Below are 26,828 nucleotides of genomic sequence, written 5' to 3'. Positions count from 1 at the left end.
CATCTGATGTGTTGAAGCCCGGTCCACACACAACGATCTGTCTGCGCAGACATCGGCGCAGATGTCTGTACATGCAAAAGATCGCTGCAAATGTGGTGTGTTCACACGACACAAACCCCAATCTACTACTCGCCGGCATCTGTCGGTGTAGAAAAGAAATATCAGTGGCAAGCGACTACGCTCTCCGTAAACGTCAAAAATTTAATTCAGTTATTTTGAAATATAGAAATGGAGGAAGTTTTGTTGTGGTCTGTGTTCGCAACTTGTGTTGCAAAAAACATTCAGACCAACCGCAGGAAACAGAGAAAGCGGTAAAAATGGTGTAGACAGTGGCTGCTAAAGCGAAAGCAGTTATCTCACGTAAATTTACTGCGAGAGTTGCAGGGCGAACCTAACGACTGTCGAAATTATTTGCGGATGGATGTCGAAACTTATAATTATCTCTTAAAGCTTGTAACCCCTCATATTATGAGAAAAAATACTTCATGAGAATGGCAATTTCTCCTCATGAACGGCTGGCAGTAACGTTAAGATTTGTAGCAACAGGAAGGAGCTACAATGATTTGGAATTTTCAACGGCAGTATCGAAACAAGCGTTGAGTGAAATAATAGCCAACACATGTGAAGCTATTTACGCTGTCCTGTAGGATGAGTTCATGAAGGCAAGTCAAGTAAATTAAGTCTGCAAAGTTACAGATAATATTTTTAATGTTGTAGACGTGTTTGAAACACAGTAGGCCTATATTATTAGAGATTATATACCTACATGACCAATGAGCTATGGTTTACTTTGTTTCTGAGTAGGCATTTTCAGTTCGCTACTGTGTAGAAGCAACCTGTTACAAACTTTTGTTACAGGATGCAAAACTCCACTTTGAATTCTAGACAGAGTTCGCAACGAATTTTTTTATTTTTTTATTACTGTTTCTCTGTTTGCTGTGGCGGCAACTGCCGGCAATATTTCAATTACAGCATTGTATGCTGCTGTCTTTTTGTCTCCGTCACTATATTCTTTACTTTTAATCTTCCACAAACATGGGTGGTTTATATATATTTCAATGAATTCACTTACAAACTCTCGAGAACACTGACGAGTATCAGCCATTTTAATGCCCTGTGCGCACAAATACAAACACTAGACTGAGCAAACAGCTGTTTCGCGCCAGATTTGCGGCGATCTGCTGTCCACACGCTCCAACTTGTCTGTGCAGATGTGGTTTGAACCCACAGATTTGAGAGGTTTCGCTCAAACCTCCAACTCCAACTTCCATGTTTGCACACACCTCAGGTTGGTGCAAAACTCCTGTCCACACGCAACGATCTGTCTGCGCAGATCTGATGTGCGCAGACATTTGCGCAGACAGATCGTTGCGTGTGGACGGGCCTTTAGTAACGGCTGCGGTCACCGTAGTGCAATGTCATCAGAATAGCACCTGCACTGGAATATCTTATTTAACAACTTTGGTTGATTAATATTTGTAAACAAAGTAACAAACATCTATGGATACAGTTGATACCCATGCCAGTGTGGCACATTTGAAAATCGTGTTAAAAGTGTAATTTGGTGTAATTTGTTGCGTGACTGATGGCACCTGAGCTACAAAACAAATTTATCCACCCGTGTTTTTGGGACAACTGGCTGCGTTGTCGGACAGGCGTGTATTGTATGTAAGATGTTATTTCCTGATTTGAAAAGTTTATTTGCCACAACAGCGGCGACGTCTGGTATTATTCAGTTTTTATCTGGAGTGTAAGTGAACTGTTATTTTCCATAATTTTCGGTAATACGAAGCGCATGAACATTACAGGGAGTCGTAATTAGTTGGTGAAAAGAATTTGTAATCGACATACACTTGTAATTGTGAGTAGTGTGTAAGGGGGCTTTACATATTTTGTTCCAGATTCAAAACAAATTGTCATTTCAAGAAGTTCACGGTTTTCCTCTGTTTGGAACACATCAAAAATCTAACAGTCTCTCTTAACGCAGAATGCGTTGAATACGACGCGAGGCCATAGACATCTGCCAAACTTACAGATCAGTCTGTTACCACAACCTTTACTTTGCACCCACACTCGTTGGCTGCGCAACTCACAGTAAAATTTCCATCTTCCAACTTTACGTAGATTTCTTGTTGCATTACAGATCAATCTGTCCCCATAACCAAGATTTCAGTGTGACCCACTATTGCATTCTAGGCCCGTGTATTTCATACATTATGTATTTCAGACAGGGATATCGCATCAAACAAAAGAAAAAAAATTCTGGTTTTGTACCCTTTTGCGTTCCAAATGTTGATCAAAGAATGTAAATGTTTCTCAGTCCTTGTTCTCACACAGCATAATTGTGTGTTACCTCTTGTCATTTCACGTGACTCGTGCATTAACTATTGCAGGTATATAGGTTGTTACAAAAATGTATGGCACAAACTGCAGCACACATTCCTCACACGTAGACGAAGAAATTATGTTAAATGAACATGGGTCTGGAAACACATTGTTTCCATGTTACAACTCATTCTCTCTAACTCAGAGAAGGCAGATGCCCATTTGATGTATGGATTAGCTGGCAGCAGTGGTTCTCACACTCAACTGTTTGGGGGATATTTTCATGTTGAAGGTGCCCCAGAAGGAAAATGTTTGAAGCCATTGACCGTTGACTTTGGGAGCATGGGGCATTTAAATCTGATACTTGTGACTGGGGGATGCCTAGAAAGATGAGGACACCACAACGGGAGGAGGCAGTTCTTCATGTAGTTGGTGACGACCCTAATGTCAGTACAGGACATGTAGCTGCAACACTGAATGTTGACCACATGGCTGTCTGGCTAGTGTTACAAGAGGTCCAGCTATATCTATATCATTTAAGTTATAGTGTGTGCAGGCACTATCAGCAGCTGATTTTCCTGCATGGGTGCTCTTCTGCGAATGGTTTATTCAACCGAGTGTCAACCCTGATTTTAGTGGAATGGTGCTGTTCACAGTTGAGGCATCGTCTCAATGAGATCAGATAGGAAAGTTTCAAAATCTGCATGCAAGGGCTATGTCAATCCACACGCAACTGTTGAAGCAAGTCATCAGTGCAGATTTTATGTCAGTATTTGGGCCATCATTGTTGATGACTGTTTGGTTTGTTTCTTCCACCAAGGCTCAACGGACAAAGTTATTGTAATCTCATAGAGAATGTTCTACCTGATGTGTCAAGAGATGTGCATTTAGCTGAGCAACAAAACATGTGCTTCATGCACTATGGAGCACCTCCTCAGTTTACTGTTAATGTCTGTCGGCTTCTAAATAACAATTTGTTGACAGGTGGATAAGCGGAGATGGACCAATTGCCTGGCCTCCACTTCCTCTGGACCTAAATCCACTGGACTTTTTTTTTTGTGGGGACATTTGAAAGCTCTTGTGTATGGAACCCTGTACAAGATGTTCAGTCTCTGTGCCTGTAGTATGGAAGGCTGCAAAACCACAGGCAATATTCCAGGGAGATTCAAGACGAAGATGCGTGTCTCAATGGCCACAGACGGCGTATAGAACATCTCCTGTGAGAAAGAGTTGCTTGCTGTTTCCTAGTGTGTTCTGGTCGTGTGTATTTCCCGTGGCTAATGAATTTGAGAAAATGACTTATAACACGGAAACAATGCACTTTCAGACCTATGTTCATACAATGTTTACAATTTCTTCGGCTACGTGTGAGGAATGTGACCTGCTTTTTTTGCCATACATTTTTATAACACCTGCAATTTTATTACTCCTGTATGTGGTGATATAGTATCATGGTGCTATCTAAATGTTTTGTGGAAGTTATTGTAGTTTTCTGCTAGAGTTTCTTCTCAGTCCAGTAATTATCTTGCTACAATCAGCTGTTTTCAGTTGTGTGTATTGTTGTACAATGTGGTTTTTCACTTGAGTAGTTTGATTGATGTAGTGTTTTGGAGTGTAGATGTGTACTTGTTTCAAGGAGAAATTGGTTGGGTTGGTTGTAATGATTAAACATGCAGTTTCTCCACAGTCTCTAAATAACCTGCCTCTTGTGCAGTATCATAAACAAGTAGTTGCAAACAGTGATTACATTTACATATTTACATTACATAAATCCTGTAGAGAGAAAGCTTTTTTATATGGAAACAAGGTGGAGAAACACAATAGAATAAAATGGTGCAAATTTTTGAAATATAAAATGCTAAAATGAGCTTCACTAGAGATACCTAAATAAATTAGGTCACACAATTCTTCGAAAGATATCCTTCAGTGCAGTTGAAGTAGGCCTACTTGGAACAAAATAATTTTTATTTTTAATTCTAAATTCTGCTGTATTAATCACTAGACACTATAATACATTGTGATAGATTGTTGAATATGTATCCATTTATGTAGTTTGTTGCTATCTGTGCTTGCTTTAAACCCTTGAAAGACTTGTAAAGATGGCTTTGGTGTAGTATTGCAATCATGCTTTGTGTTATTTTTATAAAGAAAAAGGGATTTTGTTGACAAGACATTAATGAGTGTTTGTACAGTGGCACAGTTCTCAAACTATCAATGCTATAGGACATTCTGGGCTAGCACCAGATACGAATATTATTATACACTTTTGCATTTTGAAAATGTTTCTTCTGTAAGTCAATGTTACCTGAAAAATGGTTCTATAAACTTGTTACTAACTGTAAATATGCAGGATAAATTAATTTCTTCATTTTTAAATCGCCCACAACCATTGTTAAATGTATTGCAGGTATATCTGAACTAAATAAGACTGTAGTTAGTTAAACTAACAATAATTTTTTCCCAAATAACACATCAGTGTGTTAAAATGCTTCATTAGCTGCTCATTCATTAAATGAAGTAGTATTATTTTTTTATTTACTATACTTCTGTTGTTTGCAAAAAGGACAAATTTTACATCGTGTGACAGTGCATTTTGTAGATCATTAATGTGTGCTGGAAACAACAAATGAGACAAGAGCAAACTTAGTTGTACCTTGTGTCTGATTACTTCAACTTTAGTGTGCTCATTGTTATGTGATGGACATGGAACTGATACCCACTGTGTACACATAAGATACAAATCATGGATTTACTTTGTCAAGTTTCCTGCAGTATTTTACCTTTTGCATGAAGAAGACAGTGTGGTTCACACAGCCAAATCTATAATATAGTTATGTTGTTCCAATGTGAGGTGATATTGGGTTGAGGGGGAGGGGGGGGGGGGAGATGTGCTCTCTTTCGCAGCTGGTTCATGTGCGGTCAGAGAATTAGAGCTTGTGAGGATATGGCACCAACAATCTGTTTTCAGGCTGGGTTTGCAGGAGGAAGGGGAGGAGAAGGCCAGTAGTACCTCTCTGTGAGGACCTTAGGAAGATCTTAGCATACTGGGAAAGGGATTACTCATCTGCTGCAGATGTACCACCCATAGATGCCCATACTGTAGGGGAGAGACCTTATAGTGTAGAAGTGATGGTAACTATCAGAATGCAGGTACTGTTAATGGTTAGTGCGCTCATTATGACAGAAGTTTGTATAGCACCATTGGAAAGGTGGAGACTAGATCCCAGGAAGGTGGGATGCTAGGCTGAGGAGGATCAGGTAAAGCATATGGGAGAAAAGGTGTTGAGGCTGTGGAGGAGGGGAGATACTTTGGCCCTGTGTTCAGATCATGAAGACATTGTCAACAAACCTTAGCCAAATAGGGGCTTGGCGAGTTTGCATGGTTAGAAAGATTTCATCTGGATGCCCTATGAACAGATTTCCATAAGGGGGTACCACGTGGGTGCTGTGAATGTGCTGCAGATTTGATAAATATCTTCCCCTCTAAGGGGTAGTAGTTTGCCTAACAATGTGGTTTGTCAGCTGCATAAGGAGTAAAATGGTGGGTTTGGAGTTGGTAGGACATAGGGACAGGTAGTGTTCAGTATGATAGTGGCTAGGCCATGGTTAGCAGCAATGTTGGTGGTGTATAGGGAGGTGGCCTCAACAGTGTTAAGTAGCAACCCAGGTGAAGGAAATGGTTTATATCTCTGATATGGAAAGCTAAACTGTGGACGGTGGATTGGAGTCATTGGGTAACAAAAGCCAATATTCTTTCTGTGGGAGCACAGCAATCAGCTTCAGTGGGGCATCTAGGATTGTTATATTTATGGATTTTGAGAAGCATGTGAAACGGTCGATGTGCTGGCGGTTGGGTAATCTCTGTGGTTAACACAACAGTAGCAGAGTTTGCCGGGAGGATACGTAAAGTGTCTCAAATTTGTGGTCAAATGTTCTTTCCTCAATGGAGAGTTTTTATTCTTGGAAAGGAATGGAGGGTGGAGGCCAAGTTGGATGTAAGGAATTCCTGGAAAATAAATAGGTGGAAGTTATGTGGGACTGATGCAGGGTTCCATATGGAATGAGAGGACAGCGGGTCTTTGATGAGTCCAACAAGATTGAACTTGGGTGTGGGGCTGAAGTTGAGACATTTGGATAGGACTAAAACTTCTTTTGGATTCCAATTTTTAGTAGGAAGGGTGGCAACCATAACCCCACAGTGGCTATGAATACTTATCATCGTCCCTGGAAATGAGGAACTTCCTAATTACAGTCTGTCCCATCCCTTCTAAAGTGGTATACCACTAGCCGCTCGACCTGTGAAATATCCAGTTCATCCTTATGCCACACCTGCTCCAAATCCATTGGCAAGTGGATCATATCCATGTGGAAGACCCAGGTGTGAGACCTGTTCAGTGCATCCACCATGACATCCTACTCCAGTTCTGTCAAAGGCAGATTTTATCCTATTAATGTGAAAGCAGTCATATCATATACCAGCTCTATCATAAGTTCTGCATAGCATATTATATGGGGATGACCACTGATCAGCTGTCCACAAAAATGCATGGCATCCACCAAACTGATTGTGATGCCACAACTATGCAGTGAGTCATTGCCCATACTGCTCCTATTATTCATATTGTGCTAAGGGCTTTCCATTAGCAAACTATGGTGATAACTAGGTGGACTATACCTTATGTTTACTTATTTAGTAATAAGAATGAGACAATTAGTAGCAGGGCACAAATGTCTCAGAACCTGTTTTTAATTATGTAGAGAAAAGATGGGATTTGAAATGTTTATCTTCTAAACTCAAAAAGGATTGGGAACAATTAACTGGAATTCTTAAATCTATTAAAGACTTCATAATGGTAGCCTTTCAGATGAGACAGCCACAGCATTTCAAGCATTAACCCTTTTAATCTGCAAAACCTTTATGGAGTTTGCACTATTAGTTTGAAAGGCTTAAAAAAGAGCAAGGGATAAGTCCTTTGAACAAGATGTGGCTGATGTTCTCTAATGATCTTGTTGTCAATGTGATTTAATCGTTAACTGTTATGGATCATCTCTCAGATAGCTATGATTTTTTTTGTCTTATGATATTTCGCACATCCCTGTGAAGTGAAGAGGACTCACCTGTGTACCTTTCTGTTGGATTGCAAGCTGCACACATCAGACCTCTTGCATTGTTGCTGTCCTTTGTTTCTTATTTGTGGGCCTTGAGAGATCTCACAGACGTATCATAATATTTGTGCATTGTGTTTTTGTTGAATAGTACTGTTTCTCTGTGGTGGGGAAAGCTGGATTTTCTATTCAGTGTATTTTACACGAGATAGATGGGGATATTCAAGAATGGCTCAGTGAATTCTCATATGAAAACTTTCCCGATAATGACCCTGGTTTTCGGATATTTAGTAATTATGACACAATTCAGAGCAAGAAACTGAAAGTAAGAAAAAGGCAACATAAAATCATCTTGCAGCTACCTGGACTGTGACAGATGGTGAAAAGTCTTGGAGAAAACCCTACTGTTTTGAATGAATGGAGTCTGTTCTTTACCCAATATATTAAGATAAAATCATTCTATGGACAAATCTTAAAATGTAGGAACTTGGAGCACGGTGTGCTAATGATTGCTTATCATATCTATGAGTTGTTGATGTCTTTGTATTCAAGTCATTAATAGGACTATTAAAGTATTCAGATGTTTTCAAGTTGGGGAAGAAATCAGTTTACAACTTGTTTGCAGCCTAAGGAACAAACAAATGTGTTTTCAATTGTGCTGTTAGTGAAGAAAGATTATCGTGTTTTTAGTATCTGGATTATTATATGACAATCAAGATAATCAATTGGAAAGGAAGAAAGTAGACAAATATTTGTGCGTTTCATTGAAAATAGTAAACCTTTCTACACTTGTACCTTTTCCTACTGTTGTACCTTTCTGTGGAAGGCATGGGTTTAGAATGTATATGCCAAAAAAACAGCAAAATAGAGCATGAAAATTCAGTGCTTGACTGACACATATACAGATTACTTATATAATGCATACATTCATTCTGAAAAAGACAGCAATAATCACACCTTTTCATCAAAGCATGAGAATGGTCACTGTGTTCCCACATAGTGTTCTTCAATTGGTGTAACCTTTTGAAAACACATGGAAAAATATTACAGGTAACAGCTGGTACTCATTAGTGAGACAAGTCAATGAACTTCCATCAGTATGCTTAAAAGAAACAAAAAGAAGATTCCACAGCCATTTCCACCTAATAAGAATCCAGGTGTTAAGACAACTGTTTATGGTTTTGCTGAAGAAGTGATTCTGGTTCCATTTGTGTCAAAAAAGTCCAAAGCTGCAATATTAGTGTCTTTTATGGTCCTGACTCAGGAAAACTTGAGATCATCATGTTTTATAACACAAGAAAATGTGTTAAGGACTGTCTCAACCAATGGTGTACAACTTTATACAGTTTCTGAACAGCAAGACGGCCTTTGGCCATTTTCTTCACATTAATGATTGTCGCTGGTAGTGTGAATTCTTATGTGTTACATCAAGCTTATCCAAAGGCAGAAGTAATGATGAAATTGACCTTCATGAAGACTCCAGCAAGAGACGTCGTTGAGCTACATATAAAGTGCAGACTTTCTGTCGGACACTTGCCATGAGAGTTGAATGACACCATCAGAAGAATACTTCATATGTAAAATGAGCTTCAAACACAGAAAAAATTGTTTGAAAAACATGCCTTTCTCCTCATTTCAAGAGGGAAACAAGCTATTCATGTCAACAGTGTAGTGTCTCAGTTTGTTTGGAGTGTTCTAGGAACATCTCTGTGAAATGCATGCAAGTTGAAAGTGATTAAAATATGAGTCAGGGCCTCTTAAGATACATAATATTACTTTCTATTTGATCTTTTAAAATTACAATTTGGCAAAGTTTGCCCCTTCATAGAATTATGGAGTGCAGTTGTTGGTCTACACTGAAACAGTGAGTAGTAAACTCGAAACTGATTTTACATACAGTTTCTCATAAATGCGTAGTGGTGCAGCAGTACGGACAGTTGCGTGTCCCATTTTGGGTGCCAGACTGGAATAGGTAGGTGGTGCCATGACCACTATGGAGGATGGTAAATCTGCTCTTCTAATGGTCAGGATGGAACTGGTTCTCCCACCTAGGTGTTGGGGAGTTTACGGGAAGAGCTATGGGAATCCATTGGAGGTGAAGGTGACTGCAGCACGACGAGACTGTGTATGTAAACTCTTTATTACTCCAACAAAATAGAACAGTTCAGGTGGGTGCCCTTGTCTGAAAGTGCAGCTTAGCTTTGACCCCTGTGTTCCACAGGCATGGCTCGGGGTTGATCTTGTGGCACATGGCATCAAGAACCTACGTCACAAGGACAGCAGTTCCTGCTGCCTCAGTAGTGCCAAAGCCTTGCATGGTTGGCATACCTCAGTAGTGCTGCATCAGATGCAGTGACTTTGTTGGTATTACACTGCTGGCAGGACAGCTGTGTCCTGCCCAAGACAAGTGTGATTAGGAGGGCATTGGTTCGATCCTTGCGCCATCTGGTGGCAGCCTGCAGCTGGAAGAATGTGGTGCAGTCAGCACACAGCAGACACTGATTTGAAGTTCGGCTGCATTGACAATCCAGCCTGGCCAGAAGGACAGCTTTATACACACCCAGGCAGATGTTGTTGTGTCTGAGGTCATGCACACAGTCCCCCCTCCCCCCCCCCCCCCCCCCCGGGTCCCCCACCCCCCACCCCAAGTGCCGTCGAAATCTCTCAGGCACTGATCATTGCCCCAGCAGCTGAGCCTGAGTTGCAGAGCTGCTGGCATGGTCTAGTTACTGAACTTGCAGGTTTCGGCAATCTTTCGGTTTCTGGCGTAGAGGTCCCACCTCGTGCCCATAGTGCTACACTCATCTCTTCCTAGAATAATTCAGCCAACCATGTTCTTGAATGTATAAGGTCTGACTGCAACAAAGAAGCTGTTTACAGTTCATATTTTACAGAGCACTAGTACAAGAGTACAGGAGGGTAATATTGTGGCGTGCGTAACGAGATGTGGTTCCGACCAGAGCATGGAAGTTCACAGCCTGTTGCTAAAGGGCATGTGTACACGTCATGTGACTATACAGAGCTAGCAATAACATGCATCAATTGTCCAGTGCTGCCAGTCGCATTGCAAATAATGACATGAAGACATCAAACAAAGAGCGAAAAGGTGTTCTTTCTTTTCTGACAGCGGAAGGAGTAGGAGGAACGGACATTCATTGACAAATGTCACAAGTGTACGGCGAACACTGGATGTCCCTTGCAAGGGTCAAGGCATGGCACAAGCGCTTCAGGGAAGGACGGGTGTCTTAAGCCAATGATGCACGGTCTGGAGCACCACACTGCATTACTGATGACATCCTCCGACTGGTGGATGCACTCATTGCCCAACACCACTGAGTGACAGTGAAAGCTATAGCCGCCATGGTCAGATTGAGCATCAGAACTGTTCACACCTTCATGAAGGAACAACTGCATTTGCGCAAAGTGTGTGCCCGATGGTGACCTCCAAAGTTTTCAACCACACCAGGAAGCATGTCGAATGGCCCACTGTCTTGCTCATCTGCAGCGCTATGCTTGGGAAGGGGATGCGTTCCTGGCACGAGTGGTGGATGGAGATGAGTCATGGTATCATCACTTCGAACCAGAATTGAAAAGACAAAGTCTCCAGTGGAAGCATCCAGGGTCACCATCACCAAAAAATGCCAAGGCCATCCACATGAGTGCAGGGAAGGTTATGCTGGAATTCTTCTTTGACCAAGACGGCTTCCTTCTGATTCACTTCCTGCGGCATGGGACAACAGTGAATGGCCAGTGTTACTTGCAAACCTTGACTACCCTTCGTCAAGTGATCAAATCAAAATGATCAGGCAATCTCACCTGTCGGGTCATTCTGCCCCACGACAATGCTAAGCCTCATACGGCCAACACAGTCGCGGCACTCATGCAGAAATTCAAATGGGAGGTTCTTGGCCACCCTCCACACAGTCCGGACCTCTCTCCCTGTGGTTACGCCATTTTTGGTCCACTTAAAAAGGCTCTGAGGGGCAAATGATTCATCTTGGACGACGACGTCCAGCTGTACGTGCAGTACTGGTTAACATCGCAGCCCCAGGAATTTTATGAGACAGCCATTCACCACCTTGTGTCAAAGTGGGACAAGTGTCTCAACAGCCAAGGTCAGTACTTCTAACATACAAGTACTGGTTTCTGTAATTATGCATCCAGCTCGTTTCTTTTTGAATACCCCTTATAGCTTAAACAACCTTATAGGTGAGATTTCTGGTTTTGAGAAATGTGTACAGTAAAAACTTAGCATGCTTAAGTTAATGTGGTAACATTTTGATCATTTTGTGAAGTGTGACAACTAGGTTAGGGTAAGTGATGCACTTATAAGGTTAAGGATTAGAGTAAAGTAGGACAGCCGTTGAGGAAGAGTGGGTGCATAGCTTTGTAATGTTGGGGGATGCCTTCTGGAATCCCAAATGGTTTAACACTATTGTCAAATGAATGCGGGAATATTGTGGACTGTAAGACTTTTATGGGCTTTACCTACAGACTCCATGACACAACTTAGAAAACTTTTCAGGGAGCAGTGAGTGGATTGTGAAAGTGAACCAAAGAGAAAATGATGTGGACAAAAACAAGCATTAGAGTTAAAGTGTAGTAGTGTATAGTGTCCATGTCACAGGATGTCTACGTAGTGTACAGAGACTTCTCATTCATAACTGCGTCTCAATATCTGAGCCCAAGAAGGTGGAACAGTGAAGACAGTTTAAATATAAATAAAGGAACAAAGAATACAGACATACAATAGCTAAAAATGAAGTTGTGCTCTTGTTTGCATATTCCAGACTCCGGCTAGTTTCTTTTTGAACGACCCTTATACTTCCTAATCACTTACTTTAATTACAGAAAACCATCCCCTTTACACTCGTACGCAAGGCTCTTTCATAAATGCAACACCTTCTATAATTTGAATCTTGGCATTACTAAATGCATTCAGACATAATCGTAACATATACACGCAATTTTTTGGAAGAAGAGCTTAACATAAACCATCTTCAAAAAGAAACTAAGCTGTGGTAGTGTTACTAGAGTCACATTGTATTGACCTCAAGAACTGGGAAACTATCACGTAAACCTTAAACTGTATCTCTCACCCCTAGAGACCTGTCCAGTGTATCGTGCTGCATAGGTTCCTAGATCTTACTGACGTATTTAACTACATGGGCTTTCCCAGCTACAGCCTGTGTCTCTTAGTACACCTATGATACTCTGTACAACTTCCTAGTTACTGATATATTCTCCCTTACACTGACTCTTAACATTTATCCTAGGTATGAAATTATAATGAAATCCAGACCTGCTTACAGACATTGATAAATACCAACGGGAACAATTGAAAAATGTGTGCCCCGACCAGTACTCGAACCCAGGCCTCCTGCTTACATGGCAGACGCGCCATCCAACTGAGACACCGAGGACACAGACGATATTACGATTGGAAGGACTTATCTCTGGCACGCTCTCTGTGAGACCCACACTTTCCAACTTTCTGTCCACACACTACATTTGTAGTGTGCCTGCCCACTATACTCATTACTCGCGGCAGTCAATCTACCGATTCCCATAACAGTTCGGGCAATGTGAGTGCATCCGCACTAAAGATCATTGGCTGGTAAGCCTTATCTATATGAAGACGGTATCTGTTCTTTCGGGCATGTCTGAAAGAAGAGATACCATCTTCATATAGATAAGGCTAACTGGCCTATGATCTTCAGTATGGATCGGTAGATTGACTGACACGAGTAATGAGTATAGTGGGCAGGGGCACTACAAATGTAGTGTGTGGACTGTAAGTTGGGAATGTGGGTCTCACGGGGAGTGTGCCAGAGATAAGTCCCTGCAGTAGCACTGTAGTCTGTGTCCTCGATGGCTCAGCCAGGTAGTGTGTCTGCCATGTAAGCAGGAGGTCCTGGGTTCGAGTCCTGGTCGGGGCACACGTTTTTCAGATGTCCCCATTGATATTTATCAATGCCTGTAAGCAGCTAAAGGTCTGGATTTCACTATCATTTCATTCTTCCAGAGCTGCAAAGTCACCAATGGTACCTGTACAGATACCAGCTTCATATACTTATCCTAGGTGGATTTTCTGCTACTAGGGTGTGGTTTTTCCTGCAAACCTGGAGTGGTTTAATTGACAAAATCAGGACCAATGACTTGCTTCACATCCGTGTGGTGCCTCCAGTGTATTGCTACCTTTATTCAGTGCCACTTCATGCAAAGGCAAATAACCCAGACTATAAGGTACTGTTGTGGCACTGGTTTCCATTTTAATTTTTCAGCCCCCACCCCCACCTCAGTATTTACAACTACCTTCCTGGAAAGTAGAATAAGCTGTAGGAGCGTGGTGCAGAAACGAAAAAAGAAAAGAAAAGTTCCGCACACAACTGTGGCACCTTGAATGTCAAATCACTTATCTACTACCTTTCTTTTGTCATCAGTCTGACTGATGTGATGTGGCCCACCATGAACTCCTCTCCTGTGCTAATGTTATCATCTCAGAGTAGTCCACCTGCATAGCGTAGCAGTAGTGTTACCGCCTACCATGCAGGTTGCCCAGTTTTGATTCCCGACAGGTGACTGGGTGTTGTTTGTCCTTCATCATCATTCCCCCCCTGCGGGTCTGGGGGTTAGAATAGGCCCGAGGTATTCCTGCCTGTTGTACGAGGCGACTAAAAGGTGTTTCATACGTTTTGGCATTTATGTGATGGTCCCCTGTAGGTTTTGACCTTCATTCTTCAAAATTTTCCTGAAGAGCGAGCCAGTTGGGGAAGGGTGCCTTACAAGGTGCATCATGTCCATCGCACATTGAGATCAGTAGCCCACTTTCTCGTCGTCGCATTGCAGTCCGGCTCATTCTCCATCTCCTGGGCGAGGATGCCTTCCTAGGTGCGTTTTCCACCATGCACTATGCAGTGCCGATTTCTGCGCCGACGATGACCATGGACTTCTTTGCACCTGATATCCAGCATGGTAACCAGTCCGTTGTGGTGGGACTGCCATGTAGCCTGTTGGTTGTAGCCCCCTGACCACACAGGGATCACTCTGCTTATGCCTACGCCGTTAACTCCCAACATATGCCAAGGGGTAGATGCCCATCCTCCTGGGGCATCGGGACTCCCGGTAATGGCATCCTACCAGGCGGCCTTTGCTGTGGCTGGGTGGTGCCCATGGGGAGGGCCCCTGGTCGAAGTGGGTGGTATCAGGACGGATGACACGCCATGAAGCGTAGTCCATCATCTCTTGCTGGTGGTGAAACACCAGCAGTCTCTAAGTGATCACGAGCTCAATTCAACGCACAGAAGTATGACCCCAAATCGTTCCCCTCCCTGGCCACACCATGGGAGGAATGTCAGGCTAAGGATGGCAGCGGATCTTATTCGCCCTGGTACCTTGTATGTTCAAGAGCTGATGGGGAATCTTTCATGACGATGAAGCTGCAGTTTTTTGTTGAGCATTTAGAGGACAAGTTCAGGGAGGTGGGGGGCTTGTCCAAAATGAGATCTGGTTCAGTCTTGATCAGAACAGCATTCTCTCCCCAGTCATGGGTTACTCACTTGTGACAAGCTGGGGGATGTTTCTGTAACCATCACGCCCCATAAGAGCTTAAATATGGTCCAGGGTATCATATTTCACAGATTCCTTCTTTTGCAGTCCGACGATGAGCTGCGCGCCAATTTAGAGCGGTGAGGTGTACATTTCGTCCGGCGTGTCCACTGGGGTCCGAAGGATAATCAGGTTGCCACCGGTGCCTTCTTCTTGGCCTTTGAGGGTGATAAGGTCAAGGTGATGGTCTACCGGTGTGATGTAAAGCCCTATATCCCTCCCCCAATGCGGTGCTTTAAGTGCTGGAAGTTTGGCCATGTCTCTTCTCACCGTACTTCCAGCGTCACATGCCGAGATTGTGGACGCCCATCTCATCCCCATACTCCATGTGCCCCGACCCCCATCTGTGTCAACTGTGGAGAGCACCATTCGCCTTGCTCACCAGACTGCAGGATTCTCCAGAAAGAAAGGAACATCATGGAGTACAAGACCCTGGACAGACTGACCTACACTGAGGCTAAGAGAAAATTTGAATACCTGCATCCTGTGCATATAGGCAATGGCCTTGCCGCAGTGGATACACCGGTTCCCGTCAGATCACCGAAGTTGAGCACTGTTGGGCGTGGCTGGCACTTGGATGGGTCACCATCCGGGCCGCCATGAGCTGTTGCCATTTTTCGGGGTGCACTCAGCCTCGTGATGCAAACTGAGGAGCTACTTGACCGAATAGTAGCGGCTCCGGTCAAAGAAAACCATCATAACGACAGGGAGAGCGATGTGCTGACCGCACGCCCCTCCTATCCGCATCCTGGTCTGAGGATGACACGGCGGTCAGATGGTCCTGGTGGGCCACTTGTGGCCTGAAGACGGAGTGCTTATCCTGTGAATATGACATCATCTCACGCCGCTGCTACAACAGTTCTGTCACCATCAGCTCCTCCAACCCAGGTCACCTGTCAGAACCGGAAGACTACACCTGCCCCCTTGATGGTTGCTCCTGCACCACCTGCTTCGAGAGCAGTACCCCCCCTCCCCCCCCCCCCCCCCCCCCCCCCAACCATTGGGGACGTCCGTGCCCACTTCTAAGCTGGAGAAGTGTAAGTCTTCTTCGGCTTCTTTCGCTAGGAAGGGCCCCTTGGGTCCCTCCCTTCCCAGGTTTCTTCTTGTGGAAAGATGACAACTGCCAGTGGCTGAAGAGCCCAAAAGCAGCTGGTCGTAGGGCTTCACACTCATCCTGAGTCCCAGAGACTGAGCCAGTGAAGTCCTCCCAGCCAGGGAAACCCAAGGAGCGGCGAGAGGAATACAAAAAGAAAACCCCTAAGACCAAGAAAATTGCAGTGGCACCCACACCACCGCTACCTACAAGCTCTGTGGCTGAGGATAGGGTGGAGATTTTGGCATCTACTAAGGACCTAGATCTTGTCAGGCAGCAGGTGACTCCGCAGCATAAACTGCCTCATTGAATGTTCCATGTCTTCCCAGTCTCACGATGTCATCCTCCAGTGGAATTGCGGCGGTTTTTTTCCACTGTCTGGCTGAGCTACGGCAACTGTTAAGCTTTACACCTGCTATCTGCATTGCCCTCTAGGAAACCTCATTCCCAGCAATGTGAACCCCTGCCCTCTGCAGCTATAAGGGATATTACAGGAACCATAGTGACTATAATCGAGTGTCAGGTGTGTTTATGTCCTAAACTCGGTCTGTAGTGAACATGTGCCCCTTCAAATCCCTCTTGAAGCTGTGGCTGTCAGAATAAGGATGATGCAGGAAATATCTGTCTGCAATGTATATCTTCCTCCAGATGGTGCAGTACCCCTGAATGTGTTAGCTGCACTGAGTGATCAACTCCCTAAACCTTTCCTACTTCTGGACAATTTTAATGCCCATAACCCCTTGTGGGGTGGTACCATGCTTACTGGCTGAGGCAGAGATGTCGAAACTTTACCGTTGCAATTCAACCTCTGCCTCTTAAATACTGGGGCCACCACACTTTTCATTGTGGCTCATGGTAGTTACTCGGCCATTGATTTATCAATTTGCAGCCAAGGACTTCTCCCATCTATCCACTGGAGAGCACATGACGACCTGTGTGGTAGTGACCACTTCCCCATCTTCTTGTCACTGCCCCAGTGTCAAGCACATGGACGCCTGCCCAGATGGGCTTCGAACAAGGCGGACTGGGGAACTTTCACCTCTGCTGTCACCACTGAATCTCCCCCACACAGTAACATCGATATGTTGGTTGAGCAGGTGACTAGCACAATTGTTTCTGCAGCAGGAAACGCGATCCCTCCCTCTTTAGGGTGCTCGAGGCATAAGGCAGTCCCTTGGTGGTCGCTGGAAGTCACTGAAGCAATTAAGGAGTGTCGGCGAGCTCTACAGCGACATAAGTGGCACCCTTCCCAGGAGCACCTCATAGCCTGTAAATGGCTCTGTGCCCGTGTTTGCTACCTTATCAGACAATGGAAGAACGAGTGTTGGGAGAGATACGTCTCCACTATTGGGTGCCACGCGGCACCTTCCCAAGTCTGGGCAAAGATCAAATGTCTTTTCGGGTACCAGGCCCCAACAGCTGTCCCCGGTGTTACCATAAGTGGTGAGTTATGTACTGATCCAAATGTGATTGACGAGCACTTTGCTCGAGCCATTGCGTCTGAGAATTACCCCCTAGTCTTTTGCACACACTCAAACGGCGGCTGGAAGGGAACCTCCTCTCATTCACTACACGCTGCAGTGAATCCTATTTACACAGTGGGAGCTTCTCAGTGTCCTTGCACATTTCATCATCTTCAACCGGATCTGGTGCGATAACGTCTTTCCATCCCAATGGCAGGAGAGCACCATCATTCTGGTTCTCAAACCCGGTAAAAACCTGCTTGATGTGGATAGCTATTGGCCCATCAGCCTCACCAACGTTCTTTGTAAGCTGCTGGAACGTATGGTATGTCAGCAGTTGGGTTGGGTCCTGGAGTCACGTGGCTTTCTGGCTCCATGTCAGGGCGGCTTCTGCCAGGGTCACTCACCACTGATAATCTTGTGTCCATCAAGTCTGCCATCCGAACAGCCTTTCCCAGATGGCAACACCTGATTGCCATCTTTTTTGACTTACGTAAAGCATACGACACGACTTGGCGACATTGTATCCATTTTTAACCAAAACTTCCTGTTGCTCCATACTTTCTGTGTCCAAGTTGGTGACTGCCATAGTTCCATCCATATCCAGGGGAATGGAGACCCACAGGGCTCTGTATTGAGTGTCTCTCTATTTTTAGTGGCCATTAATGGTCTAGCAGCAGCTATCGGGCCCTCCATGTCACCTTCTCTCTATGCAGACAACTTCTGTATTTCGTACTGCTGCTCCAGTACTGTTGTTGCTGAGCGGTGCCTCCAGGGAGCCATCCACAAGGTGCAGTCGTGGGCTCTAGCCCATGGCTTCCAGTTTTCAGCCACAAAGTTGTGTGTCATGCACTTCTGTCGGCAGTGTACCGTTCATCCGGAACCCGCACTTTACCTTAATGATGATCCACTCACCATAGTGGAGACATGTGAATTCCTAGGACTAATTTTCGACGCTCAATTGACTTGGCTCCCTCATCTTCGTCAGCTTAAGCAGAAGTGCTGGCAGCACCTCAATGCCCTCCATTGCCTGAGCAACACCATTTGGGGTGCAGATCGCTCTACGCTGCTGCAGCTCTACAGAGTCCTTGTCCAAACCCGAATTGACTATGGGAGTGTGGTTTATGGTTCGGCAGCACCTTCAGCATTGCATTTACTCGACCCTGTGCACCACTGCAGAGTTCGATTAGCAACAGGAGCTTTTAGAACGAGTCCGGTGACCAGCATACTGGTGGAGGCTGGTGTCCCTCCACTGCAGATCAGACATGCGCAACTGCTCACCAGTTATGCAGCACTCATTCGTAGTTCCCTGGAGCACCAGTTTTTCCGTCTCCTTTTCCCGCCCGCGGCAGTCCATCTCCCGCATCGGTGGCCGAGATCAGGGCTAACGATTGCGGTTCGCGTGTGGTCCCTTCTCTCTGAACTGGAGTCCTTCCCTTTACCACCTCTACTTGCAGTCTGTTCACATACGCCTCCATGGTGTACACCTCGGCCGCAGCTTTGTCTGGACCTTTTGCATGGCCCTAAGCAGTCCGTTAACCCCACCGCTCTCTGCTGCCACTTCCTCTCAATTCTTGACGTGTTCCAGGGCTCTGAAATGGTTTACACCGACGGCTCATTGGCTGATGGTCACGTAGGCTTCGCATATGTTCATGGAGGACATATTGAGCAGCACTCCTTGCCAGTTGGCTGCAGTGTTTTCGCTGCAGAGCTGGTGGCCGTATCTCATTCTCTTGAGTACATCTGCTCATGCCCTGATGAGTCATTTCTCCTGTGTACTGACTCACTGAGCAGCCTACAAGCTATCGACCAGTGCTACCCTCGCCACCCTCTGGTAGTGTCCAGTCAGGAGTCCATCTATGCTCTGGAACAGTCCCACCGTTCCGTGGTGTTTGTGTGGACCCCAGGACACGTCAGAATCCCCGGCAACGAACTTGCCGACAGGCTGGCCAAGCAGGCGCCGCGGAAACTGCTTCTGGAGATAGGCACCTCCGAAGCTGACCAGGGTTTTCTGGCTTTGGGAGACGGAATGGCATAAGAGCACACACAACAAACTGCATGTCATTAAGGAGAGTGTGACTGTGTGGAAGTCTTCGATGCAGGCCTCTTGCAGGGAATCAGTTGTCCTCTGCCAGCTCTGCATTGGCCATATGTGGCTAACGCATGGTTACCTATTCCATCGCAAGGACCCATCTCAGTGTCGCTATTGCTCCCAAATGACAGTCGTCCACCTCTTGCTGGACCACCCACTTTTAGCCACTCTGTGGCAGACTTTTAACTTTCCCAGCACCCTGCCTTCGGTGTTGTGTGACAATGCCTCCACAGCAGCTTTAGTTTTATGTTTTATCCATGAGAGTGGGTTTTATACTTCTATGTAGGTTTTAGCGCATGTCCTATGTCCCTCTGTGACCTCCACCCTAGTGCTTTTAGGGTGGAGGTTTTAATGTATTGCAGAGTGGCTGGCTTTCCCTTTTGATTCTCGTGGTTGGCCAGCCACTGTAATGTGCTTTCACGTTTTACTCTCTTCTTGTTTGTAGTGTCTCTCTGTTGTTTTCTTGTCCTCTTTTGTTCCTTTTAGTGTTCGTTGCTTTCCCTTCGTTCTTGTGGCTTTTCCTTTCTTTCTGTTTTGTGTTATATGTTTCATCCATTTTGTTCTCACACTTGTGGCATTGTTTTATTAGGACCAAGGGACCGATGACCTTGTAGTCTGGTCCCTTCTCCTGCCTCTAAACCAACCAACCATCTCAGAGTAGCACTTGCAACCTACATCCTCAATTATTTGCTGGATGCTTCCAAATCTCTTGTCTTCCTCTCCAACTTTTATCCTCTACAGTTCTCTCTACTACCATGAAAGTTATTCCCTGATGCCTTAACAGTGTCCTATCATCCTGTCCCTTCTTCTTGTCGGTGTTTACCATATATTCCTTTACTCGCTGTTTCTGCGGAGAACTTCCTCATTCCTTACCTTTTCTGTCCACCTAATTTTCAACATTCTTCTGTAGCACATCTCAAATGCTTTTATTCTCTTCTGTACCGGTTTTCCTACAGTCCATGTCTCACTGCCATACAACACTGTGATCCAAATGTAAATTCTCAGAAATTTCTTCCTCAAATTAAGACCTATGTTTGATATTAATTGACTTCTCTTGGCCATGAATATGATTTTTGCCAGTGGTGTTCTGCTTGTTACACCTTCCGTGCTCAGTCCATCAAGAGTTATTCTGCCACGTAAGTAGCACAGTTCCTAATTTACATCTACTTTGTAATAACCAATTGTGATGTTAAGTTTCTTCCTGTTCTTATTACTGCTACTTCACAATACTTCTGTCTTTCTTCGAGTTACTCTCAATCCATATTTTATACACTTTAGACGGTTCATTTCATTCAACAGATCCTGTAATTCTTCGCTTTCACTGAGAATAGCAATGTAATCAGCAAATCTTAACACTGATATCCATTCACCTTAAATTTTAATTCCATTCATAAACCTGTCTTTTATTTTCATGACTGCTTCTTCGACATATGTATTGAACTACATCCCTGTCATACGTGATTTTTAATCCATGAACTTCATGCTTGGTCTTCCATTCTCATTGTTCGCCTTGGTTTCTTGTACATATTGTATATTACCACATACTGTATATTACCCATCTTTCTCTATAGCTTACTGCTATTTTTCTCAGGATTTCGAACATCTTGTACCCATTTAAATTGTCGAATGCTTTTTTCAGGTCGACAGATTGTATGGACGTGGCTTGATTTTTCATCAGACTAGTTTCATTATCAACCACAATGTCAGAACTGCTTCTGTGGTGCTTTCACCCATCACAAAGCCAAAATGATCATTATTTCACAGATTGTCAATTTTCTTTCCCATTCTTTTGTATATTATTCTTGTCAGCAACTTGGCTGCATGAGGTCTTAAGCTGATTCTGCAATAATTCTCGCATGTGTCAGGTCTTGCAGTCTTTGGAATTGTGAGGATGATGTTTTTCCGAAAGTCTGATGGTATATCGCCAGTCTCATACATAATCAATATTATGAGAAGGAAAGTTGCCTCACCATATAACGGAGACGCTGAGTCGCAGATAGGCACAACAAAATGACTCTCGCAGTTATAGCTTTTGGCCATTAAGGCCTTTGTCAACAATAGACACACATATGCATAAGTACACCCACTCTCACAAACACAACTCACACACATGACTGCAGTCTCAGGCAACTGAAACCACACTGCACACTGCCTCTCATAATATTGTTACATTCCATCCTGGATTTTCCATTGTTTAACATTAATAATCACTTTGTTACCACTCCTCCATCGATTTTAGAAATTCCTACAGGATGTTGTCTATCCCTTGTGTCTTATTTGATTTTAAATCTTTCAAAGTTCTTATAAATTTTGATTCTGATACTGGATCCCCTACCTCTTGTATATCAACTCCTGTTTCTTCTTCTGTCATCTACATCTACATCCACATCCATACTCCGCAAGCCACCTGACGGTGTCCTCCCCCTCATAGAGGCCCTCAGTGTGCTCTTTCCGCCTATCTGTTCTCTCCTCTGCATTTAACAGAGGAATTCCAATTCCACTCTTATGTACCACATCATCATTCATTCATCATTGGCGCAATGGCTCTCTGTGAGAAGCTTTTTCCATTCTTCCCTGTTTAGTGCTGAACTGCTCCAATTTTGAATTTGAGTTTCCATTATGTGCTCTGTGACAGTTTCCTCCCACCTTAGCCTCATCTCTTCCTACTCTCCTGGTTCCTTCAGGCACTGTGCTGAATATCTTCGTAATTATTCTATTGTTTGTTCTCAGTAAATGTCGTGCCCATTCCATCCTTTTAATCTTAATGTAGCGACAATGTTCACAGTTGAATCTCCTCCTCCAGACACCATTTTCTTCCATTGGCCCAAGAACTTGTCTTAAGATCTTTCTCTCAAATTTGCCCAGTTGCCTTTCACAAAATTTTGTTAATGTCCATGTTTCAGCACTGTGTGTTAGCACCGGCCTTACTAAAACTTGATGCATCATAACTTAGTCTTTCTGAATAGCAACTTAGATTTCAGATACTTTCTGAGGCCATAGTAGCATTTGTTGGTGAACAGCATTTTGGATTTCAGAGCTGACACTGCTCTTATATTTTACTTCTGATCCAAGATAAGTGAGACTACTCATGACATCAGAGTAATATGAACCAATTTCTATGGATAGGGTCTCATTTGGATAATGTTTATTAGTTACAGGCTACTTTGTTTTTCCTTCATTTATCTGTAGGTTCATCTTTTTAGCAGCTCTTTCAAGACTTTTAAAGGCCCCTTTTATTGCTCTTGGTGTTCTAGCAATTATATCATTTGCATATGCCAGCACCTGAACTGATTTATAGAGGATAGTCCATCTTGTATTAATACTCCCATCTCTGATAACCTTTTCCGAGTCTGTATTAAACAGAAGGCAGGATAATGTGTCTCCTTGTCTTACTCCATTTTCGTGATCACATCACTTGATAACATTTTGTGTATCTTAATTAGACCCCGTTTATTTTCCACAGTAGCTTTCACAAAGACAATTAATGTACTAGGAATGTCTAACTGTGTGTATGTGGGTTTCATCAGAGATGATCTACTGTTGATCAGATCTTCACAGTATGGTGAATACTAGAAAAATGCAAAGAATTTGGGATTGATATGTCACCTCTTTATAGACTTCAGATCAGCCTGTGACAGTATTGACAGAAGGGAACTGTATCCAACAATGGAAGAGTTAGACATTCCTGATAAATTGATTGTGTTAGTGAAAGCTTTAATGTTCCATCCTTGCCTTTAATTTCACCGAAGGTTGTTTCAACTTTTCTGTATGCCCCTGGATTTCCTGTTTGTTTCATTCCTAAGTGACTTGTAATTGTGTATTCTTGAATTTCCCTGAATGTTTTTGTACTTCTTTCTTTCATCGATCACCTGAAGTACTTCTGCTGTTACCCGTGGTTTCTTTGCAGTTACCTTCCTTGAATCTATGTTACTCTCTCCAACTTCTGGGATTATCCATTTTAGAGATATCAATTCCTCTTCAACTAAACTGCCTACTGAGCATTTCATTATTGCATTATTTATAGTCATGGAGAACTTCAAGTGTGTCTCTTCATTCCTCAGTACTTCTACATCTGACTTCTTTGCACACTGATTCTTCTTGAGTAGTCTCTTAAACTTCAGCCTACTGTTCATCATAACCAAATTGTGATCTGAGTCTATGCACGGTGGAGAAAAATTGTCTCAAAATTTTAAGCCTGGCTAACTGATGCCAGTAGGAACCAAAACTACTAGTATTGTGTAGGTCGACAATGCACCATTTTTAAACTATGGAAACTTGGCACCACACACTCTGATTGGCTGTGGGATTGCCCTGTTGCCGTTCGTCTGTTGATGGGTAGCGCTATAGTTGTCAGTTCACACATACAAACATCCCTCGCCCAGTCACTGCCCCAACGTGATACGCACATGCCTTGGATACATCGTGATCCCTAGCAGCAAAGCATTCGTGGTCATGCGTTGCCCAGAGCATCCGGCAACAGGACAATCCCATGGCCAATCGGAGTGCATGATGCCAAGTTTCCATTAATCAGCCAGGAGCAAACATTACATGATAAATTCACAAAAACAAGGAAAGAAAGGAATACATAGAGCAAGCATAAAACACGTAAAAAAAAAAACACAACGCCTCTGGTGGCTGTGCGTGGAACTGCTTTGACGACCACAGTTCACTTAGCTACATCACATTACACTGCACCACCAACACTAGGTGAACACTTAATTCTGCACTAGCATGTGATGACACTCATGTCAGGTGTTATATCAGCTCCATTGTCGGAAGTGGATTTTCTGTAACAAGGAGAAATGAACATGCCATCCAGAACGAGTTGTCCCCGCTGGTAGTCATTCGCATCAGGCATTTGCAGCAGCTGCGGTACTTGTGGCTGGGTTTCAGGTTCTGGAAGATTTTGATGTCACCATATGGCTGTGCACAGTGATGTCTCTTGGATTACGTTCCCAGGGTCGATACTGTTGAGGGAAACAGTCATTGTCTTGCTGTTCACCAAGATGTCTGATGTCAACATACCTCTTCGTAACACGCAGTTTAGGCCAGTGTACAGAAGTTGTAATGGTGGTTTCGTGCTGTCAATATGGAGCATGACATGAGAACAGCTGTCTAGGTATTGATGCACATAACAATTTGTGTGTCATGATGGGAAGCTTTTGTAGGCTAGATTTGAGTGATATAGCCCTGCAGATGCTGTAAAAGTTCCGTCCGGTCTTGTGTGGATGTATGCAGAGCATTGGCATCAGTTAATTCACCTGGAAGATGCGATGTCTCTCCCTAGACCGGGTTTGCTGTTGAAGAACCAGTGTTGGGTTTATATGTATTTCACAAGCCGAGGGGGACAATAGCATGAGCTTTGTCCAAGTTTTGTCATGGCACATGAGTGCTGCTTGTAGGGAGCAATGCCAGTACTCACTTATGCCATTCCTAGCGAAATGGTAACTGGTAGTCTTGTGATAAACATAACTGCAAAACTTGGCAAGCTGTCTGAACAAATATGACTCAAGTTGCCGACTGTGATCAGTAGTGATATACAGAGGGCAACTAAATCTCACTAAGCATGCTGATGCAAATGAAGAGGCCAATGTTTCAGTGGTAGTGAGTTCGATTGGCACTGCCTCTGGCCAGCATGTGATACAATCTATCATGATGGTCAATAAATAATGTTGACCATTCAGTGGAGGAAGTACAATTACATTTAGAAGACCGCTAATCAATGCTTTCATGGATGCTTTACATGTTAGCACTATAGACATGTTTGTGCCCATCCTCAACAATTTTTTTCCATCCTCGGCCAAACAAAATGTTAAGACATCAGAAGAAAGGTGGGATGGACTCCTGGAAGGCACATGTTGTGGATGCTGTTGAAAGCTTGTCTTCTCAATGCTGATGGAAGAAACAGGTGAGGTCTTCCTTGGGAGGTGTCGCTGTACAGCCTGTCATCTTCTTCCGGAAGACAACGACTTGCAGTTGTAATGCTGACATAGCATCATTGACGAATGTTCAGAGATCTCCATCATCTTTTTGTGCTCAGTCAGTAGGGCTTGTCACACTGCTGATGCACGAAAAGCAGTCAGCCGCCATGTTGTAAATGTCCGAAATGTGCTTGATGTTATTACTGAATGGCGCGGTAAATTTGAGATGGTTTTATTGGTGGGAAGAGTAGTTAAAGCTGTCCTGCTTAATTGAGTAGGTCAACAGTTTATGGTCCATGAAGATTGCAGATACTTGTGCTTCAATCTATGGTTGAAAGTATATAGTTGCATCTTATATGGCCAGGAACTTGGGATTATAGGCACTCCAGTTTCTCTTGAGTTGTGGACAGTTTGTGAGAGAAATATGCCAGTGGTTGCTGTGAGCCCTCTGACCATTGATCTAGCACTATGCCAATAGCTTTTTGGCTTGTGTCCATTATTAATACTACAGGTGCATAGAGCTTGGCACGTGCAGGGAGTGCTGCATCAGCCATGCTCTGTTTTGTGACTTTGAATGCGGAGCCTCAGTCCACTGCATTGGGGAACTGCCTTTCACTTTAGATCTTGTCAGCACTGCACTCAACAGTTCCTGCTGTTCTGCTGCTTGAAATAGGTGACAACAATAAAAGTTCAGCATGCCTAGGAACAGCCACAGTTAGTTGATTGTGGTTGGCCTAGGTAGCTGTAAAATTGCTTTGACCTTCTCTGTCAAAGATAGAGAGCCTGAAAATGAAATTCCATGTCCTAAGAAGGTAACCTCAGGTTGCCCGAAAATGCAGTTCTCTGTTGTAAGAAGGTAACCTCAGGTCACCTGAAAATGCACTTAGCAACTTTCAACACAACTCTGTAATGCTCCAAATGCCCTCCAGGTGTTGTCAGTGTTGTTCCAGGGTATCTAAAAATACAAGCACTTCATACAGGTACGCAAAACTGAACAGAAGGTCTTGAAGGACAGAGTCAATAAACCTTCACCATGTCTGCATTGTGTTCTGTAATTCGAATGTCATATACATGCTTTCAGTTAGCCCAAATGGCGTTATAATTGCTGTGTTCAGAATGTCTCCCTTCATCACTGGTATCTGCTTATAGGCTTCCACACAGTACAAAACACTGAATATTGTTGTACTGTGTAATGCATAATTGTACTTCCATAACAGTGG

General features: G+C 43.7%; 1 protein-coding gene and 1 pseudogene across 1 annotated transcript in view; both read left to right on the top strand.

The window, feature by feature from the left end:
* The first annotated feature begins 1,465 nt into the window (after window positions 1-1,465).
* The window catches only part of LOC124790071 (sugar transporter SWEET1-like), a 165,740-nt gene continuing 140,377 nt past the window's right edge, over window positions 1,466-26,828 (top strand). Inside the window, exon 1 of the mRNA XM_047257635.1 lies at window positions 1,466-1,750. Within this exon, the coding sequence (XP_047113591.1) occupies window positions 1,674-1,750 (77 nt within the window). The 5' untranslated portion in view covers window positions 1,466-1,673. The remainder of the gene's footprint in view (window positions 1,751-26,828) is intronic.
* Window positions 15,535-15,652, top strand: LOC124790740 (annotated as a pseudogene).

The sequence above is a fragment of the Schistocerca piceifrons genome, chromosome 3 (genome assembly GCF_021461385.2).
Source record: "Schistocerca piceifrons isolate TAMUIC-IGC-003096 chromosome 3, iqSchPice1.1, whole genome shotgun sequence".
Taxonomy (NCBI): domain Eukaryota; kingdom Metazoa; phylum Arthropoda; class Insecta; order Orthoptera; family Acrididae; genus Schistocerca; species Schistocerca piceifrons.
The sequence above is the reverse complement of the archived record's forward strand: the minus strand, read 5'-3'. Positions and strand labels throughout refer to the sequence as shown.